The sequence below is a fragment of the Podarcis liolepis genome (genome assembly GCF_965112155.1).
Source record: "Podarcis liolepis genome assembly, chromosome: 3".
In the NCBI taxonomy this organism is placed as follows: Eukaryota; Metazoa; Chordata; class Lepidosauria; order Squamata; family Lacertidae; genus Podarcis; species Podarcis liolepis.
In genome coordinates, this window is record NC_139557.1 from 106,386,406 (window position 1) to 106,408,677 (window position 22,272).

Consider the following 22,272-nt stretch of genomic DNA (forward strand, 5'->3'; position numbering starts at 1 on the left):
TCCAAAGCACGTCAAAGTGCAAGTAGATAAATGGGTACCACTCCAGTGGGAAGGTAAATGGCATTTCCGTGCGCTGCTCTGGTTCACCAGAAGCGGCTTAGTCGTGCTGGCCACATGACCGGAAAAACTGTCTGTGAACAAATGTTGGCTCACTTGGCCAATAAAGCGAGATGAGCACTGCAACCCCAGAGTCGCCTGCGACTGGACCTAATGGTCAGGGGTCCCTTACCTTTACCTATGGCTTGGTCTTCAGAGGTGGAAGGAAACTTGCGGCTCTCCTCTGTCGTTTGATGAGGAGTTAAGGGACCACGCTGCATGGATGGTGTTTGGCAGAAGAGGCATTTGCTTCTTCCTGGGTGCAGAATAGTGCCTCTGCTTTATTTCAGAAATGAAAGTGTGATACATGGGGGGTAAAAGTTTTTAAGCCCTGAATTTGCAAGCTCTCATTTCAACCCAGGAACTAGGCCCCAGCCCCCAAATCTGCTTGCAAGGCTACCCCAATTTTAATTCTTCTCCAAATGCCCAAAGCAGATAGATTGCTTCAGTAATAGAACATTCTACTTTGGCCAAATTTTGGAGCGTATCAAAAATTCAGATTGTTAAGGATCCTTCCATGTTTTGATCCCAGCCCCTGTGAACTGCCATATGTAATATGAATTGGCCATTATTAGCCTGCCAACAGAACATTTGAAACCCATCAATGGATTTCTGCTTTTTGCATCTAAATACAGTGTTCCTGAGCACTGTACTATGTGTGTGAAATATAATGAATATCCATACAGACTGTAATAGTTTAGATTCAAGATCAGGTTTACTTTCCTATAAATCATAACAAAACTAAAATATCAACAGAGGGGGGAAATCAGGAGCAGCATTTGCATAAGATTCTTTTTTATTTTTAAAAAAGTATTTTTTTCTCAGAATGCAAACAATGGATCCATGGTCAAAACATGGCAACATTTCATAAACCATTTTTTTAAAAGTAAGTAATATGAGTTGGATCCTATTAAACTGAAAAGGTCATTTAAAAGACAAAAGCAATACCAATTGTAAAACATCTTTTAATGGAAATGTTGTGAGCAACCTCAGGTGAAAATGGAACAGCAACAACAGCAAAGAGCAACATCCTTGAACCAATACCTACTTTGAGGAAATAAATAGTGTCATACCTTGGAAGTCGAATGGTATCTGTTCCGGAAGTCTGTTCGACTTCCAAAACGTTCGGAAACCAAAGTGCAGCTTCTGATGGCTGCAGGAAGCTTTTGCAGCCAATCAGAAGCCGCGGAAGCCCCGTCGGACATTCAGGTTCCAAAAGAATGTTTACAAACCGGAACAATCACCTCCAGGTTTGCAGCATTCAGGAGCCAAAGCGTCGGAGTTCCAGAGCGTTTGGGATCTGAGAGGGTAGGGATGTGGATCTGTCCTTCTGGACACTAGTATGCAACTCAGAAATGGCATGGTGGGTGTAAAATAACAATGTCTACTATAACTTTCCTTCCTTTTCAAAACAAAGGCTACAATCTGCAACTTTTGCTTTTATGGCAATTTTAGTGGCCGCTTCAGGGCTGTCCAAGGACTTTTGCAGCCATTTTCCATTCAAGTAATGTAAGCAAGTTTATGGAGGTGTAAAGGCACATGTCTCTTTTTCTACTGCAAATATTTCCGGTTGTCTGGTCAGCTTTAAAAATTTCTAAGCCTCTTTGGTATCTCTGTTGCCAGCATTTGTCATCACAGTTGAAAATCCACAGCATGAAAAAATAAGTCATCTGGACCTCCTAGCTCTGGGAGGAAATTGGAAATGTGTTTCTCTCATGGGACCTGCAGAGGTGGTGAGCCCGCGGTCCATCAGATGTTGTTGGGCTATCAAGTCTCATCGGTCTCAGCCAGCATGGCCAATGATCAGGGAATGATGGGAGTTGTAGTTCAGCAACATGGAAGGGCCCATAGGTTCCTCACCTGTCCTAACTGCAGAGCACACACGTCTTCTTAAAACAGCCAGCTTTCAATAATTTACTGAAAGCCCCAATAATTATTCTAGTTAGTTTATTAATTATCTTGTTTGCCCTGGGAGTCCCAATTTCTTTGTAAGTAAGCATTAAGCAGAGTTCCACCTCACTTTTAAATATATAGGAGACTAATCTGACAGCTTGTAATAATTTAGCAGCCCTTTTAAAGATGGTTCCACGGGGAAAACGTACTTTCAATTCTCTCCCAGTGTTCAGGTCGGGTCAGTTCACACCGCCCTAACTGACACTGAGTTTCACTTTTACATTAATGGAAGCCAATTCCGCTACGAAGACGCGGAAGACATACGGGACGGCAATCGTTTCAATGGTGTCGCTCCGGCCGCAGGTGGTGCAGATGTGTTGCCTGATGCGTGTGGTGGACCAGTCGGGCGGAGGCTTCAAGAGGGGAGAAAGCAGGCTCCCGCACTCGATGCACACGTGGGTCACCGAGCGATCGGAGCAGTGGAAAAGGCGGTCGTGCAGCAAGAAGGAGGCCCCATGAGCCAGCAGAGCGTCCCGTTCCATCTCTCCAAAACGGATGCCGCCCTGAACGTTCCGCCCTCCGATGGGCTGGTTGGTGACTTTATCTCTGGCCCCGGTAGTCCTCACCTGGAACTTGTCGGAGACCATGTGCCTGAGGCGCTGGTAGTACACCACGCCGATGAAGATGTCCGCTTCCAGCTCCACTCCCGAGACGCCGCTGTACATTCGCTCCGTCCCATAGAAGTTGTAGCCGGCGGCCTTCAGCATCTTGCCAAAGTATTCCAGAGCAGAGTTCTCCTCAGAAAACGTGAAGGGCGTGGCGTTGTGACAGAGCCCGTGCAGAGCGGCGGATTTGCCCGCCATGCTCTCAATTAACATGCCAATGGTCATTCGGGACGGGAAGCCGTGAGGGTTGAAGAGGATATCCGGCACCATTCCACTTTCGGTGAAGGGCATGTCCTCAGCCGGCCACAGTCTGCTCAAGATGCCTTTCTGTCCGTGCCGGCTGGCAAATTTGTCCCCGATCGTTGGGTTCCGGGGGACCCTTAGGGTGATGCACACACACCTGAATTTCCCAGTCCCTGTGTCGTTGCTGCATACTTTGATGTTATCCACAATACAGATTTCCTTGTTCCTGGAGAAAAAGGAAAGAAAGGTTTGAATCGCCAACAGATTCTGCAGGAAAGTTGATTTCAATTTATTTGGTGATGATGGCGGAAGGGAACGTGTGAAGTATTCACCCAATACAAATACAGATTCAATGAAGATGGAAACAAATGAAAGCTCCTGCAAATAAAGAAAGCAAGGAAGCAAATGCTCTCAACTCAAACCTTAACACCCAGAGCAAATAGTCCCAAGGATTGCTGCCTAACTGCAACCATTAATAACCACCATCGCAATCAGAAGAGGGGAAGGATGGGTGGAGAACCTTATCAGGACCCGTCTCATGGGCCAAATTTGGCAGGTAGGTGGCCCTTTTGCTGCAATCTTAAAAGGGAAGCCAGAGAAGGCTTGTAAAAGGCTTCACAATCTTGTAAAGAGCATTACATTTTTTTCATCCATTAATTTCCACGAATGGGTTTGGCCGAGTTTTGTGGGTATGAGTGACCCTGTGACTCACCCAAGGCTATCCTGTGAGCATAGCTGCCCAAATGGCAACCTGTTCTTACACTGGTCCACGAGATGCCCAGGGGAAGCCTGGAAGCAGGACTTAAGTATGACAGGAGTCTCCCCACTTGGGAACCCCAGGAACTGGTATTCAGAAGCACACTGTCTGTGACAGTGAAAGGAGAACATAGCCATTGTGGATAGTAGCCTTATCCTCTGTGAATTTGTCAGCATGGCGAATGGGATGGGATTTGTAGACCAGCAACACCTAGTCACAGGTTCACTAGTGTTTCAATAGGCAGTTTACACACACACACACACACAAAATCTACACCGTCTTGTTGAAAACCAGCTAAATAGCAGCATTTTGAACTTACTTGTGGTAGGTCACAAAGCTTTCCCCCGTGTTGAGATTCACGTAGCTATAGAAAGGGTCCCCGTATTGAAGTCTGGCTCCGATGTGGGGCAAGCCGTCAGGATCCAGATTCTGCAAAGTTGCCAGCTTATCCTGACCAATCCCAAATACCAGATTATCCTCTCCCTTCTTGACTTTTTCCGCAAGGTCAATACGTTGCGTTTTGTAGATACTTCCATGTCCAAAGCCTCTCTCCCATGAAGCCTTGTTCAAGATCTAAAAATAACATGAAATAAAGCCCCCACACAAATCAATGTCAAACAAAAACATGGCCTTTAAGGAAACTTGAAGATCCTTTTATCCCCAAATTCAGATGCTCTTAGCGATCTTATTTAGGAACTGTTTGATCTACTACTGCTATTTCAATGTCATTCTTTGTTTTTAACCATCATTTTAATGTTTGAATTTTAACACCCTATTGGTTTGTAATTAGTACACACTCTAAAAGGCAAACTAGAAATCAGTTCAAGCTAAGTAATAATAATGGTGATGTTATGAGTTTGGGGTGGGAGATTAGGCTGCATATACCTGAGTCCCTTTCAATTCTAAGATCCAGCTAAGGTTAAAATCTAAAGGTGGATTCAAATTGTTAAAATAGCCAGAGAAGCTTCCCTCCAAATGATGGGTCAGCATGGGCTCCCCTCCCTCAATTCCTGGTACAGTGGTACCTCGGGTTACAGATGCTTCAGGTTACAGACTCCACATTTCCCTTCATTTTCACTCTAAGCTGACGGGATTCGGAAGGGAGAACAGCGTTAATTTGAACATAAATTTCCTTTTTGCTTTTTTAAAACCGAGGACTCACCATTGCATCTTCCATGTCGTAGCCAGTATAGGAGATCACGGCAACAACTGCATTTGTACCGACTGGGTAGGAGTCCATGTCGTAATGGTCATACATAGCCGGCCGCACCAGTGGGCTTTGAGGGGTCTGAAGTCGGTAGAGCTTATCGTCTGAGCGGTATGGGAAGGTCAGAAGCGGGAAACCCATCGTCTGCTTGCCTGGAAGGACAAAATACACAGACACAGTAGACATCAGATGAAATAAACTCAAAGTCTTTCATGTCTTCCATAGGGAAAGACCAGAGCTCAAAGGAAGAAGGCAGGTTTCGCATGCAGGTCACAGGCCGGTTCCCTGGCAGGAGATGGGAATTACTTGTGCCCGAGACCCTGGAGAGCCACTGCCAGTCAGAGCAGACAATACTGGGCTAGATGACGAACTAGCCTGACCTCCTGTAAGGCATCTCCCTGTATTTCCTAAGTATAAAAATAATACAGCACTTAAGGCATTCACTTCCATTTGTTTCCCTTTCAAATCCTTATGTGAGGCTGCTCTATGTGCAATCTAAAGTTTCCAGCATCCTCAAGTCTCCATCTTCTGTTCTACTTAAAAGTTTTTAGTTCTGGAGAGCCCCCTCCCTTTTTTCTGTTGTCTTTCAACAATTCCCATCAGCCCCAACATGCACAGCAAACCTGCCCCCCCAGTATAATCTGTTTAATTCCCCCCACAACCTGGTTCTTTAGCTGCCCCTCATTAACTATCAGTGTTGTGTGCCCCATGACCACATTGTTCTCACTGCACTGTTTGGGTCTCCCACCCAACTCTCTGCCCCCCGAAAAAACTATGGTTTTTGGTTGTTGTTTTTTGCAAACTTTGGCATTCCCTCAACTGATAGTTTGATGTGTGGATGGGAGCCAATTGGCTACATAAGAATCCATACTTGGAGAAGGAGTTTCCTATGAACATTTTTGTTATTTTGTTTTATAGGAGTTATTATCTACGCTTCACCATAAAATATAATACAGTGGTACCTCGGTTTTCGAACGTAATCCGTTCCGGAAGACCGTTCGACTTCCAAAACATCCGGAAAACCGAAGCATGCATTTCTGGAAGCAGTCACGTCCGGAAAACTCAATATGGAAGCCGTGTGGCACATTCGGCTTCCGAAAACTGAAACGTTCGAAAACCAAGGTACCACTGTACACGATTAAAAAGCAGTTAACACGATTTACATCAGAAGAAAAGTGTGGGTCCGGAAAATGCACCTTGAGCTGTCCAAGGCCAGGGTAAAAAAACCAACTAAGGATTACTTGCCCATCTGACACTGGTACATATTTCTTGGACTCTGGTTGTGATCCGAGAAGGGAATGAAACTTGCCACCATACTTAATATGCTATGGGGAAAGAGCTCCTGGTGTGTGGTCAGTCCCGGTTGAATTTCATCCTCAGACACAGCAATGTTCATGAAGACCTGGGGTAAGGGAAAGCCAGTTTAAACCCTTTGCAGAAGCTCTCTTTGGCAGAACAGAGCAAGCTAGCAAGCTGATCTATTTTCAACTTCTATGAGTGGTCACCAAGCACATTAAACACAAGCAAAGCTCTTGGAAAAGACTTCTACACCACGATTCTTCAATGCCGTATTATTAAGTCAACACACACAATCAAAAGAGCGCTTTTTGGCATGATCTGCACCAGATTTTAACAGTCGTCGTAATGATAGCTCATTTCAATTGTGGTTGCAGAATTAGAAAGAAAAAGATGCAGAGTAAATGGTCACAGATGCACAGGCAATACCCACTGGACTAACTTGTTAGCAATGGCTCTTCGTATCGATGACTTGTTAATATTTTTAAGTAGTTGCACAATCCCAAATTGCACAGGAAAGTGCAAGACTATAGAAACATGGGAGGACGATTGAACCTGGGACCTTCTGCATGCAAAGCCCATGCTTTACCTCTGAGCTACAGCCCTACCCCGATATGAATCCAATGACCTCCCATTTCCCTTCCAATTCTACTCACAGTAACAGCAGCAGAAGGGATTCAACCACCCAGTTAGGATAAAGGTAAAGGTAAAGGGACCCATGACCATTAGGTCCAGTCGCGGACGACTCTGGGGTTGCGGTGCTCATCTCGCTTCCGGGTCATGTGGCCAGCATGACTAAGCCGCTTCTGGCGAACCAGAGCAGTGCATGAAAATGCCGTTTACCTTCCCACCAGAGCGGTACCTATTTATCCACTTGCACTTTGACGTGCATTCGAACTGCTAGGTGGGCAGGAGCAGGGACCGAGCAACGGGAGCTCACCCCGTTGCGGGGATTCGAATCGCCAACCTTCTGATCGGCAAGCCCTAGGCTCTGTGGTTTAACCCACAGCGCCACCTGCATACTATTGTTCAAATACACTAAAAGGATTCCCAAGATCACTGCTGCATAATCAACATGTACCTGCTCCATTGTGCCAATTAACTCTTCTTTTCCCAGGGCCAAATTTTGCACGGGACGCATCATCCTACAAGGGGTGGTGAAAATGAAGAGTCCTGGGTAAAGGCTGGGCTTTCCTGTCATGGGGATAAGGACCACCTCTGTCCAAACGGGAATCTTCTTTTCTTGCATTGCCTAGTGGCATAAATCAAAGAAGCATCCATTTTACATCCTTCAACTAAAGCAAGAGAGCAATGCAGAAATGTCTCTCCCGATCCGCAGAGGCAAAGTGAAAAACAAAATATTCAAATGGAGCAACTCCTCCCACTGTCAGCAAGGGTGGGGCCAGGTATTTATACAATGATAATTCATCTTTATCTCTTCACCCTTTTAATTCTGTAGGATAAACATAGCCACAGGCAGCTGGATCATCAAAATGCTGCAAGATGTCCAAGTGCCTGCAGACTTTCAAAACCAGTAGAGGTGTACATTGCAGCACAAACAAAACTAACCTTGAAGTGCCTGAGTGTCTCCACAAGACCAGGAGCCTGATCCTTCTCTATCCAGCCCACTGGGGAGCCATCTAGTGAAACTGGGTAACATTCAGAGTAGGGCTGGCTTGGCACAGCATCAACTGGAGTGACACCTACAGAAAGTTGCACAGCAATATGTGATGCATCAACGCCACCGACTGCAAGCAGCCTTCAGAAGGTGAACAGGTGTAACATTTTACTAGCGGCTACAAAAAAATTGCAGCAAAGCTTCGTTGCAACCGACGAGCCTCTCTAGGTGGTTTGAAACGTACAAACCTGTAATTTCGCTAGGTTTTGTTTTGTTAACTGACATGCTAGGAAGGATTTGTGGCTCATTTTGAAAACAGGGAGGGGCATTGACTAAACAGTGTTTTATTTGAAGCAGGGAAGTGATGGCTTCAGGCCCCTGGTTCGGCCAAGAACACAGAAAGCGAGACTGTCTTTATTTGCATTCTAAAACTATGCTGCAGAAATATATACCAGTAATGCAGCCCAAGAGCTTATTGTTGAAAATGACTAATCAGGTATAGTATTTCAAGGGGGGAAAGGCCAGGCCTGATCACACCCTGTGGCCAGCAACCAAGTGATTTAGCACAGTGGTTCAAGTTATGATCTTGCCCTGTGCTGACTCAGTCCACTGTGGTACATCTAGCGTAGTACGGTCTCCCTGGCAGCAGCTATTCAAGATAGTCTTTCCAGCACCTGCAGTCTGATCCTCTTAACTGAAAATGCCTGGGATGGAGCACGGGGTCACCTGCTTGCTAAGCAAGCAGCTTACCAATGAGCTGCAGCCCTCAGCTTCCAAGATTTCAATTTTTTGACAACTATCTTCACATGCGCTTGTCTGATAAGGGTCTTCTGCATTCTGCCAAAAAGACCTCCTACGCACTACAGAGGCTTCTGGGGCTGGCTCTGGGGCTACTGTACATGCTTAGTACTCAGTGGGCACTGGCTGGGCCTGTTGGGCCTCACCACTGCCCAGCACAACTTGAGGGTGTACTCCAGACACTCTTGTGGCTGCAGCCTGCAAGGGAAGACGAGCAGTCTTGAAAAGCGCTGTTCAAGGAAGTGTGTGTGCCATAAATGATCTTCTCACTGACAAACCCAGATATGTTTCCCAAGGAATCCCAGGATTCCCCAGAACCCAATTTGAAACCCACTACTTTGCAATCTTTTGAATTCTGGTGATGGAGGAGACTCTTGAGAGTCCCATGGGCTGCAAGAAGATCAAACCTCTCCATTCTTAAGGAAATCAGCCCTGAGTGCTCACTGGAAGGACAGATCCTGAAGCTGAGGCTCCAATACTTTGGCCACCTCATGAGAAGAGAAGACTCCCTGGAAAAGACCCTGATGTTGGGAAAGATGGAGGGCACAAAGAGAAGGGGACGACAGAGGACGAGATGGTTGGACAGTGTACTCGAAGCTACCAGCATGAGTTTGACCAAACTGCGGGAGGCAGTGGAAGACAGGAGTGCCTGGCGTGCTCTGGTCCATGGGGTCACGAAGAGTTGGACACGACTAAACAACAACTTTGCAATTATCTCTGTGGGCATATTTACTACTTTGCAAGAACAGTTGCTTGGTAGCAGTAGCAGTTTTAACACAACCACCACATGCACCGAGTTGTGGGATGTACGTCAAATATTCAACTAAACAACAACTTTGCAATTATCTCTGTGGGCATATTAATTACAGCTCAGTGAACGGCCAACCCTACCGACCTGAGACTTGCTTTTCCCCTGAAAGCATTTCTTATAGATCAAATAGATCCATTCTTACCCAAAGAGCAAAGCAAGGACGGCAGGGAGAATGTATACGATGGCTGTGTTACTATTTCACATGGAGCTGTCATGTGATTCATCAGACCGCACGGTTCTCCATCGGGCGTGTGGACGGGACAAAGGAAACCCCAGGACTCTGGCAGCAGCTTGCGCACTGTGGTGGTTCTCATCTTGAGAAAATCAGCCCCTCTGTGCACACAGCGGAAATGGGAGAGGTAGCGGATGAAGTTCAGCTTGTCTGCTACCACACAGAGGCCGGAGTTTTGCAGCATGCCCAGACCTTGAAGAGAGAGAGTAATGGGAAGAAGGGAAAATCAGCTTTGATCCAAGAATTATTTTGCAAGAACAGTTGCTTGGTAGCAGTAGCAGTTTTAACACAACCACCACATGAACCGAGTTGTGGGATGTACGTCAAATATTCAACTACATCAACATCTGAACATCGCAGAAAAAAGTGTAAGCATCCATTAGGACTTCTGATTTTTTTAAAATAGGGGAGGTAAACACAAGCGGTCAGGATTCAAGAGGGGTGTAGGCCAAGTAACAGCTTCTGTGCCTGCGGCAAGGAATCGCTCTAGGAATGCAATGCATAATAATTACCAAGAGACTGGCCAATCATCCTCAATACGTTCCCTTGTAATCTGCGCCTTCCTTTGCTTACTTATGCTGTGGTCTCTGGAACGATATGGTGTGCATCACCTTTCCTGATCTTTGGTTGCAGCATCCTACAGGCTGGACTGCAATCTAAAGGGGAGTTAATTGGTGGTGGGAGTGTAGTTTGGGATGCAAATGATCCATCTTTAGAATGAGAGAGCATTCTAATCCTACAATTAGGATTTAGCGTGCAAACGCTATACCAAGTAAAGTTAAAATTCTGCACCCAAATAATCCCAAATTATGCGACAAGGAAGAAACAGTTTCCTGCCCTGTCTACATGATGTACATTGGTCAGATCAGCATTAATGCCTCTTACTCTGTATAACCTATTCTACCTTGGCTGTTAATGGGAGGGTGGATGGGAAAGCTCTGGAAGTTGCCTCTGGAAATGTGTTCCTTGGGTGCTGAGTTTTCAAAATGCCTTGTAGCAGTTTTACAAACGTAAAGATAAGAAAGTGTTGGGTTAAACCCCCACCCGAAAATGCAAGGCTCCATGGAACCTGATCTCTGCGCCCTAGAATCACTGCATCCGTTTTGTTGTGCGTTTGCAAATTCTCACATGCAAACAAGCCCCTTGCTTGTGATATGCCCAAAATGTCTACAGCAGCCTTCCAGGTGCTTCAGACTGCGGCTCTCCTCCATTGTGCTGGCTGGGGCTGATGAGAGTTGTAGACCAAAGCACCTATAGGTTGAGGAAGGCAGATCTACATAATACAGGCGGAAAGAGTCAGTGCACCATGGGGAGATTTCTAAGAAGGCTGCTGCCTTGCTGGAAACATTTCCGTATTGATAGTTTTGCAATTAGCATCATTTTGATGATCCGGGAGGAGAACTTAGAAATTCACTCAGGCACTGCTGAACAGAAACAGCAAGTAGGTTGGCAGATAATCCAAAGAGCATGAATTATTTTTAAAAGTAGAAGAATATTCCTCTAACAAGTCAGGGTGGATTTGATTTAAATCAAATCAATTTAAATCACCAGTCAGTAAGACTTGATTTAAATCATTTTTTACAGAAAGACTCATTCTTGCTGGTATAATCTTAATATTTACAACCAGAGGAAGGTTTCATTTTTGGAATAATAAATTTTCAGAGTAGTTTTTACAGTTATATAAAAAATTACTGATTTGGTTATACTATAAGAAATACGTAGACAGAGAATTATGAAATTATTGTGAGGTTTAATAAGTTAACTGTTTAATATTTGGACAACTTTTCTGCTGTACTTTATTGGAAGGAGAAAAATAATCATCTCCTTAATAACAATTTAAACAATTTATTTAACTAAAAGAATAACATTATAGCATATGTATCCATGTTTGTTAACTGATGTGGTTAAATGGTTGTTGTTTTTTAAAAAAACCCAAAAATCTCAGACTGAGTTTTAGCACACATGAAAATCCTTATTTCCTGATGAATAGCCTTTGGACTATAACGTAACTTAAATAGAAAACTATCTTTAGAAAGATTTTTCCTCCAAAAGCATTTTATTTTAAAAATCCATTTAAAAAAAAACAAAACCATTGATTTTTATCCACCCTGTAACAAGTACCTATTCACAAATCTGGATTTGGTTTAAAGTCACTGAGCATTGACATCAGGGGACCCTAGTGCTGCAATTCTATACAGGTTTACCTAGAAGGGTTTTCCCCTATCTAACTCAACTGGGGCTTCAATGTCTGTGCAAATTGTGCTGTAGGTCTCTGACATTTTCACCTGTCTTAGAGCGCAAGTTGCCAGTAGCAAGGAGATACTCAAGCATCCTTGTGATATCTGTCCCCATGCCAAGAATCTTCATCATGTTTTCCGCATTAATTGTCATAGCTGACTTCTGAGCTTTCTTGTCCAAAGCTATTTTCACAGACTGCAACCAAGTTTCCATCTTCTCCTGCAATATAGGATAAGAAGAACAAGAAAAAAAGACTTCAAGAACTAACACAACACACTTCTATACAAACTGGCCACGTGACGAACTAGTACAGTGGACGCTTGGGTTGCGAACGTGATCCGCACAGGAGGCACGTTCGCAACCTGCAGTGTTCGCAACGTACAGCGCAGTGTCTGCGCACGCGCGAGTTGCAATTCAGCGCTTCTGCGCAAAGCACGATTTAGCGCTTCTGCGCCTGCACGACCACCAAAACCCAGAAGTAACCCGTTCTGGTACTTCCGGGTTTTGGTGTGTCCGTAACCCGAAAAAACACAACCTGAAGCATCTGTAACCCGAGGTATGACTGTAATGTGGGTGGCAAGGAATGGTTCTGTCCCAACACAAGGACAGAGGGGAAAGTCGCCGTTGGAACTTGGTCTCTCTCAAATTGCCTCCCGATTCATCACAACCAAGCTCCTGTTATGTACATCTGCTTTGGAACCTCTACATTGCAAAATGTGTCACACAGAATCAACTACTGGTACAGATTTCAATGCTCTGGCCAAATATACAGCAACTAGAGGTGAGTAGATACCCAGCTTAATAAGCAGGGAAATCAATCAAAGCTGCAGCCGACAGCAATTTAGCCCCACTGACTAGGTTGAGAGGCAGTTATCAACCAAAGCACAATCTGCTGCGACGCGAACACGCTTTCAAATGACCTTGTGTTCTGCAACCCCCTCCTTGGCTCACGGCAGAAGTTTGTCACTTTAACTGAACCTGCAAAGATGACTGGTCACTTGCAGTCCTTGCAATAGAGAACTGAGGGGATCTCGGTTTGCAGGGCAAGAACAAGCCAGGGTTACAACAATGGAAAACTATAGTTTAGCTGGAGTTGTATTACACACAGGTCTGAGAGCCCTTAGAAACTTATTCATGTGGCGCCAAACCATAGCTCCATGTTACTGCTTAACCTAGCTCACTGGTAGCACCTTAAAGACCAACTAAGTTAGTTCTTGGTATGAGCTTTCGTGTGCATGCACACTTCTTCAGATTCTTCTTATCTGAAGAAGTGTGCATGCACACGAAAGCTCATACCAAGAACTAACTTAGTTGGTCTTTAAGGTGCTACTGGAAGAAATTTTTTTTATTTTGACTATGGCAGACCAACACGGCTACCTATCTACTACTAGCTCACTGGGATACTGCTGACATTTCCACTGAAGTGCTTTCAGCTATGCAATACGCATTCCTGCATCTGAGCTCAAATTTGACCTGTAAGAGGGATACTACATAGCTGTGAGAAATCTATGAGAGGCAGGGCAACTGGAGAATAATGTTCCTTCTCCAGCTTCATCACAAAAGAACCAGAACCTCAGCTCTCCCACCAAACACAAAACTTCCTGGCACAAATAACTCCATATATAATAAGAACAGCTTTTACTTGGGATTATTTTATCCAGGGACAGCAATTTCCTATTCTGCTATTTTCAGCAGTGACTCCTTAATATTAGAATTACCTCCTCAATGAAACCTGCTTGGCACTTACTTTAATCTCTTTCTGATGCCATGCAAAACCCTTTTTATTTTCCCCCAGGCCTTTGAAATTGCTTGACGGGCTATACCAGGAGTTGTCAACATGGCACCCTTCCGGTGTTGTAGACTACATCTTCCATCATTCCAGGCTATTGGCCAGGCTGGCTGGCGCTGATGGAAGTTGTAGTCCACATAATCTTGAGGGCACCACACTGGCTTGTAATTTTGTTGGTTTAAACCCCGTAAGCTGCCCAGAGGACTTCAGTGATGGGACAGCCTATAAATGACATAAAACACACAAAATAAATGAAGTTTGTGGGAACCACAAGATGCTTGATGTGACCTGGAAAGCTGTTGCCTGTGTCTCATGGCACACAGCCAAAAAATACCCAGATTTCTGGCAACTATTAAAGAGCATGTTTCTGGCTATCTATAGGGGAATGGAGAATAACTCTCAGGGTAGTACCTTTAAAAACATGAGGTAAAGTTGTCCCGAGGTGAGCACCTCTTGATTCATTAAACTGTCAGGATTTTCCTCCATGCAGCCTTCTTTGGCTAAAGTAAACAGTTTTCGAGTCATGAAGCAAAGCAGGTAGAACTTCTCAGCTTTGTTATTCAGGTGTATGCAGATGCACTGGCTGTGGGAGCAACACAAAGTTTTGGGATAACCATTTCTTTTTTAGCTGAGCATCACTCCAAAACTTAAACATGGCAGTGATTTTAGCCCATTGCTATCTTTGCAACTTGCCATTGGTACTTTCAACCATACAAATACAAAGCAACCTAGGATTTCATGGTGGTGGTGACCTTACCTCAGGTTTGGTAAAGGGCCCATTTCACTGGAAGAAAATTAGTCTTCCGTTGGGGTGGGAGAGAATAGCTTTTTTGGGGGCAATTATTATTCATGCAATGAATTGTAACAAAAAATAAAATTTCACATTGGTTTTCTTTGTGAAACTAAGACTTCCAACCCCCAAGAAATATTCAAGGCTTGCTCGCACGTTACACTGAGTGCAGGTACAAGCTGCTTCTATGCACATAGAAGTGTTTGTGTGAAAGAGTGTATGCTCTTTGGGGTTGTACAACTATTGTGTACGCAGACCGCACACCCACTGAACATTAGATTCAAATAACTGCACAAGGCTGCATCCTATTGCACAAGTGGAACAGAACTTCCCCTCCCTCTCATCCTACAAATTTGGGGCTTTTCCCAACCCTCAGGAACAGATCTGGAGGCAGGGCGGGGGCAGCAGAGGGGCGGGGGGGGCAGTTCCACTACTCTTGCGGAAGTCATTCCACTGACGCAGTGTCTTCTTAGATTCAACCTTTAATATTTCTGAACATGCCTCCAGGTTGGGGACCTCTGCACCAGGGTCTGGTTTGAAACCAGTCAAAGACTGGTTTTGTATTTCAAAAGGAAGATAAAACTTAAGTTAAAGGTAAAGGTAAAGGTACCCCTGACCGTTAGGTCCAGTCACGGACGACTCTGGGGTTGCGGCGCTCATCTCGCTTTATTGGCCGAGGGAGCCGGCGTACAGCTTCCGGGTCATGTGGCCAGTATGACTAAGCCGCTTCTGGTGAACCAGAGCAGCGCACAGAAACGCCATTTACCTTCCCGCCGGAGCGGTACCTATTTATCTACTTGCACTTTGGCGTGCTTTCGAACTGCTAGGTTGGCAGGAGCTGGGACAGAGCAACCGGAGCTCATCCCGTAGTGGGCATTCGAACCGCCGACCTTCTGATCGGCAAGCCCTAGGCTCTGTGGTTTAGACCACAGCGCCACCCGTGTCTTAAGTTACGTCTGCCTAAAGACATACTTAAGAAGGAACTCTCCAACTTGTTCACTGCTGTGCCAGTCAGGAAGGCTGAATTTCACTCTGAAGCGCTGCCCCAGGAAGATGAGGACTTGTTTCTGCGTCATGCAGCCATCCTCTGCTACCAGCCGCAGCATCTGAGACATACAGTTCTTATAGAAAGTATCCTCTTCTTTTCCTTTAATCAACTCCTGAAAAATCTGGAAATCTGAGAAACTAACTAATGCCTGCAGCAGAGAAAGAAAAGGTTTGAAGAAATTAGTTTGGGAGGTGGGGTTGGGGGAGAACATACTAGGCAGGTATCACTAAAAGCATCATGATTTTCAAAGACTGCAATTCTGTATACTACCATGTATACTGGGGCAGGCAGCCCTTTTCTTCTTATGTTTTCCCATTTTCCCAACATGTCCCTGGAATGTGGGGACAGGGAGGAATGAGGTGAACTATACTATATATATATCTATAGCTATATTCTCTATTTGGTTTAAACAATCCATTGTTTGCCATGTTCATACAGGGCAAAAGGTTTGCCTCCAAGCTGGAATTGGAATTGCTCAATTTGGACAACACAGCAAAATATTTAGGAAAGAAGGGAGGAGTTTTCAAGTTTAAAGCCCGTTCATGAAAATCATGGCTCGACTGTTACATTTAATCTAAGCTAGTGACAGGCTTGTAAATAGCCACTTGCCTACCTCAACCTGCCTTCAGTAGAAATGGAAGCTAGGCATGCAAGCACAGAATGACTCTGTAAACTGGAATAGTGTCTGCACTCTCCTTTCAGGCTACTGACATACCACAAATGGCTTACACTAGTGTTTGAAAGCAGGTGGGCTATTAACTTTGAACGACTTATTTGCAATTGTATGTCTCATGGTTCTTGGGAAAGTAGTGTGTAAAATATAACAGGGATCTTACGGACAGAGCACAGCTGCAGTACCTTCAGTACAAATCCGAGTGGAAGAAAGAACAGCTCTTTTTGATGAATGAAGTTCAGCATCACTGTGCCATTTTCAAGGTAGTGAAGGGTCATGTTAACTGCTGTGTGTTCATCTCTAACGCAGTGAATTGAGACACCTAGCGCCATCCAAAGGAAGCAAATCGTAGCATCAATTACTTAAGCAAGATTTATATACCAATTAATAAACAAATAAACCTCTAAGAGTTACTGTGTCATTTTGTCATCTAAAAATACCAGCATGATTACTGTTATAAGCAAAAGAGGAAATAATGCAGTTTACCTAATATTCAACTCTAGCAATCACCAAAGACAGGACATTCATTTGCACCTCTGTACTAACATTATACAGTCAAACTACTAATTCCATCAAGCCTAGTAGAATTTAGCAGTGCTTAGTGCTTTTGGTGGTTAGCTTGTTAATGTTGTTAATATTGTTTTGTGGATTATGAGTGCTGTTAATGCTTTGTGAATTTTATAATACCGTACAATTTTTCTTGTGGTCGTGTTGTTTGGCCTATTTTTTAAAGTTGCTTTGTTAATAGTGCTTTATAGAAGATGGTGGTTTTCCTGATGATTTGTAATTGTTTTCCTTATGATTTGTTAATTATTTTATATGATTTATGTTGCAATTTATGTTGTTATTTATTGTTATGTAAGCCGCTTTGTGACTCATGTTGAGTGAAAAGCAGCATATAAATATAATAAATGAAAATGAAATCTAGCATAGCTTATTTTGGTTAGAAGGCTCTCTAAGACAAGAGCAGGGAGTCTGATTTGGCCAGGAGACAGCAGGTGATTGATGGGACATAGCAATCTGCCTTATAATGAGACAGACCATTGGTCCATCTGGCTCTGTATTGTCTATGCTGACTGACAGTGGATTTCCAGGATTCAGACAGCAAGCCCTACCAGGAGATGCCAGAGACTGAATCTGGGACCTTATGCATGTGAAACAAGAGGCTCTACTATTCAGCTATGGTCCTCCAAGCTTTGAATTGCAGAGGGTTGGACTGGATGACCCTCAGGGTCCCTTCCAACTCTACAATTCTATGAAATGTCAAGGCACGGCTGCTTGAAGCGCACCCGACTCTTCCCTTACAGCTGCGGCTTCAATTCTTTTCTGACCTTTCTTGACCTGAACTTCCCTGTGCCTGGTGGCATATGGCGTCAGGTGCAGGAAAGGTGGCTGTGATCCACTCTAAACAGTCTGGGGGACCCAGGTAAGGAGGGTTCAGACCATGTTCCAAGGTTGAAGGCAGACCTCTTTCCAGTCTGGCTACCCAAAATGCCCCCACTCTGCATTCAGAGCACACGCTCTGCCACTGTTCTCTAGCACTCCTTACATACTTTACTCCAGCATCTGTGGAAGTGGGCAGAGCAACTCAACGGCATCAGGGGAGGGAGAATCAAAGGCAGACGAATTGCTAAATCCAGAGAACAGCAAGAGCAACAGCACATGCTGTTCATCATGTGATTTAAATTTTTTTTTAAAAAAATGCAGGGTTATTTTAAAGTTATTTTACGAAGAACAACATTACCATATTGTGTGTAGCCTGGACCTCTGGATTTCCATTTTGGTTTAATCATGGCAAGGGGGAAGTTGCGCCTTGGCATAATCACCATTCTGATCACCTTTTCTATGCCGTTAACAATGAAATAGCCTCCCATTTCCTGCCAAAAGGTGAAAAAAGGCAATTGACAGAGCTGCAAGATTGACTTCAGTGCATTAAGACTTCAGTGCATTAATCAACAAAGGCAGATTTTATTAGGTCTGGAAGCAGAGGGCACACTCACTCATTTTTTAATATTGTTTTCGTCGCAAAGAACGATCAAAATTTTAGTAAGAGGAAATTTAATTTCAACATAATCTAGTGGGTTTTTTTTATTCATCAAAGTACAGTGGAACCTCGGGTTGCGGACATCATCCGTGACGGAGGCGTGTCCACAACGTTCGCATCCTGAAGCGCCACGTCTCCGCAGGCGTGATTTGGTGCTTCTGCACATGCAGCAAAACCCAGAAATAACCCGTTCCGGTACTTCCGGGTTTCCCGCAGTCCGCAACCTGAAAACACGTAACCTGAAGCGTCCGTAACATAAGGTATGACTGTATTTGTAGCCTGCATTTTCCATTCCATTTAGGGAAGTTATCAACTTTTACCTTTAAAATGATTGAATTTTTAAAAGCAAACTACAACCACGTACAAAGCTTAATATTAATAACAGGAGTCCTAGGTCCTCCCAGAAGTCAATGGATCCTTTTCTCCAGAGGGAGAGGAAACAACCTTGATACAAATGACTTTTGAAATGGATGTGGTGAATCTCACTCCAAGCAACGCAACATTCACTTTCTTTTGCTTCATATATAAAAGGAGGGGCTGTAGCTCAGTGGTTAAAGCATCTGATCTACATGCAGAAGGTCAAATCCCTGGCATCCCCACGTAGGTTTGGGAGAGACTCCCATTCTGAAACCCCACACAGCTGTTGATAGTCAGGGTGGACAAGAGGGAGCTGGGTGGACCAATGGAATAACTCTGTATAAGGCGGCTTCCTACGTAGAAAGGCAAATCAATAAAATCCAGCAATACCTCTTCCTCCTCATGGTGTCTGATGAGCTCTTTGGGTGAGAGACCGTGGAGATTGCAAAGTTTGGACTTCACCATAATCGGAGCATTTCCGAGGGACTGTTTTATAATCCCTTTAGGGATGCCGTTCACTGCCCAGCTGATATCAGCCTATATGGGAGGGGAAATAACGATTTGAGAAAAATAGATTTATATTATCCAAATCACTGAAAACGTCGAAGGCTCTCCTCTCAAAGAAAGAGCTACACTGCAAGTATCTTACTGCTAGGCAAACAATGTACCTAGAGAAAAACTGCCAGCAGTGTGTGCTTACTTATTAGGTCAAATTTATAACATGTCCTTTCTCCCCAAAGGGAACCCAGGGCAGCTGAGAACAATAAAACTCCTCTTCATGAAAGCAATTAGAACATCCACAGTAGGAGACAAGTGTTCCTGAACTACGTTACAAAAGGCCTGGGCAAAAAAAATTCTCAACATCCCACCTGCATGACCCATTTTCCTTGGTGCAGGGGTGAGTTCCTTAACTGGGACACAACCCCTGAGAATGCCCTTTCTCGGGCTCCCATCCTCCTTACTGCTCCAACTGATGGGCAGGACCTCAAGCAGGGCCTCTCCCCTAGATTGCAAATTTCAGGCCAGAAGTTACTGGTAAAGAGGTTCCTTCAATATATTGGGTCCCAAGTAACATAGGGCTTTGTGCACTAGTAGAAACCCCTTGAATAGGGTCTGGATGCTCGGAGGCAGCCAATTTTCTTTCTGAAACCCTGGAGAGCAGCTGCCAGCTTGTGTAGACCAGCATGGTCCCTTCCAGATGTTGTTGGACTACCATTCCCACTATCCTTGACCACCGGCCATCTTGGCTGGGGCTGATGGAAACCGCAGTCCAACTGCATATGGAGGGCATCACATTGACTATCTCTGGTGTAGATGAATCAATAGCCTGCCATGGTATATGGCATCTCCCTACAGTGTCTAGTTAGATTCCAGGTGTGAATTCATCAGATTTCTTGAAAGACCAGAGTGTGATCCAGTACAAATGAAGCACTGCCTGTTTTTCTAATCACAATCAAACTATATTAATGCTTAACTTGTAGCCTTGCATGCTCTCTTCCCATCTCTCTGCTTGAAACAAACCATGGGTTGGCTTACATGAGCAAACCCACCTATCACCATGCTTGCAAACTGTTCTTAATGGAAGTGGTAGCTGACAAATTATTAGGAGTTGTAACACCCACATGCTGTCTTAACAGTTCACCTTATACGCCAGCTGGGAGTGTATAAATCTCCAAAATATTGCAGCGCCACGTTTCTACACACCTTGGATTTCTAAAGTTCACATGATTCTGCCACATTCCTTTACACATCACTCCTTTACATTTGTTACTTACGGTTATTTTTCCGCGGTAGGTGCTTTTGCGCCCCCTGCATTCTGCTGGGTAAACTTTTAGCTCGTTACATATACTTCCTTTTGGTACCATAGGAGGGTTGATGGTGGCTCCCACAATGGCCAAAGTGATCTGATCATTCTTGAAAAGAAATTCCAAAGGTGGGATGGCCTTTAAAAAGTGAGAGAGAGAAAGAAAAAGAAAAAGAAAACCCACAGGTTATCACAGCTCACTACCAAATCCACTGCTGGTCATAATGACTGTATACTATTTCTCCAGGATCAGAACCTCTGAGAAATAGCTCTTTTCCTTACCTGCTCACTTCTTTGTGACTTTTTAGTTGGTCCCAATAAAGGCATTACATGTTTTTTTTAAAACCCACAAATCCCTCCTACCCTTAAAGTATTAGTATTATTACTCACTTCTATACCGGCTAATGCCAAACTGAAGCTCCCTGCAGACATCTTTACTGTATTTCCCCCCCTGTATTTGCTGAAGGTATTCTTACTTAGACGCGCCTTAGCCAGATGTCTAGAAGCCTGAAAGAGTTTTGATTTGCTTTAGTCTACACTATGCTGGTTTTAACCTTTTTGTATATTTTAAAACACAGCCGTACTTTTTTAAAGCAATGGTTTTACCTTCTTTGCAAACTGCTCTGAAGGTTCTTTCCCCTCTACAATCAGGCAGTACATAAAATCTCATGAAATAACCAATCAAATGCCAACTGCCAATTGCCACCTCCTTTCCCCAGTACCATTTATTCTTTGTAAAATACATTTTGGAGGAAATTACGTTACAAATACTAACAGAACCCCATTAATAATAATAATTAAATATCAACTGACTTCCCTCACATCCCCTTTTCCTGTCCTAATAATGATGATGATGATGATGATGATAATAATAATAATAATGTTGTTGTTTTGTTGTTGTTCTTGTTATTAATTTATATTTTTAATAAAATAAATCTAAGCTGTGTGCAACCTACATTTAAAACAATCAAATAAAACCATCCAGAAACATTACTTAAGAAAGTCCAATAAAGCTTTATTTATTTATTAATTATTATTATTATTATTATTATTATTATTATTATTATTATTATTATTATTATTAAAAAATATCAACTGCCTTCCCTCATATCCCCTTTTCCTGGTCTACTACTACTTTACTACTAATAGTACTACTAGTAGTAATAATATTACACCGCTTCTTTTCCCTGACCCCCCCCTCCTCCGGCCCCTCCGGCTCCACCTGCACGGCCCGCAGCAGCCCTTCTCCCACGGCGTAGTTGAAGGACTCGGTGTGCGCGCGCGCCACGTCCTGCAGGGCCGGCGTCTGGCGCTCCTTGGGCTGCCCGTAGCCCGGCGCCGTGAGGTTCCTGAGGCTGGGGCCGCTGGGCAAAGCCCGCCACTTGCACGCGCTGTCGCCCATGCTTCTCCCTGGGCAGCCGCAGGACACCGCCTCCGCCAGAAAGACACCTCATGTTCCGTCACTTCCGTCCCCGCTGCTCGCTGGGACTTGTAGTTCTTCCTCCTTCGCCTCGGCGTTCTAGGTAACGGCGGCACTGAAAGGGAAGGCATACAGCTCCCAGACCGCATTGCGCCCACTTTTCCTTCGGAAAGTTTTTAGTCCGCATAGATAGAAATAATGTAGAGCTATACTACACCGCGAACCCTTTTTTGGCCAACGTGATCTGTTTTAGTCCAGAGTTTACACGCCTAGAGGTGTCTCAGTTGCCATAGCCAATTTCTAGAGCGGCTCTAGGGAGGAGCACGGCCCAGCGGCGGATTTAAATTGTCACCACAGATTCAACGCAGCGTGTCACCTCTATATTTACTACTGCCGTATTCATTCCCAATCTCAGCAACGGGCTCCCCCTCCCTCCGTCTCTCTTTCTCCTGGGCGCCTGCGCACTAGCGCGTGCAGCTTGTGAGCGCCGCCT

At 44.4% G+C, this 22,272-nt stretch overlaps 1 protein-coding gene across 1 annotated transcript; it reads right to left on the minus strand.

The window, feature by feature from the left end:
- Nucleotides 1–874: 874 nt before the first annotated feature.
- Nucleotides 875–21,822, minus strand: POLR1B (RNA polymerase I subunit B). Its single transcript, XM_083494170.1, has 15 exons — nt 21,582–21,822; nt 20,331–20,498; nt 18,946–19,092; nt 17,899–18,031; nt 16,340–16,476; nt 15,406–15,629; nt 14,055–14,226; nt 11,902–12,073; nt 9,527–9,808; nt 7,727–7,860; nt 7,239–7,409; nt 6,107–6,263; nt 4,817–5,013; nt 3,974–4,227; nt 875–3,123 (listed from the first exon to the last, which is right to left on the minus strand). The coding sequence occupies exons 1-15, from the start codon at nt 21,759–21,761 to the stop codon at nt 2,244–2,246; spliced, it is 3,408 nt and encodes a 1,135-aa protein (XP_083350296.1). The 5' UTR covers nt 21,762–21,822; the 3' UTR covers nt 875–2,243.
- Between the last annotated feature and the right edge of the window lie 450 nt (nt 21,823–22,272).

Coding starts and splice junctions, on each gene's coding strand:
- POLR1B (XM_083494170.1), bottom strand. CDS start 21,761: ATGGGCGACAGCGCGTGCAAGTGGCGGGCTTTGCCCAGCGGCCCCAGC. Junction 20,499..21,581: donor GGCTGCTGCGGGCCGTGCAG/GTGGAGCCGGAG, acceptor CACTTTTTAAAG/GCCATCCCACCTTTGGAATT. Junction 14,227..15,405: donor GTTGGAGAGTTCCTTCTTAA/GTATGTCTTTAG, acceptor TTGCTCCCACAG/CCAGTGCATCTGCATACACC.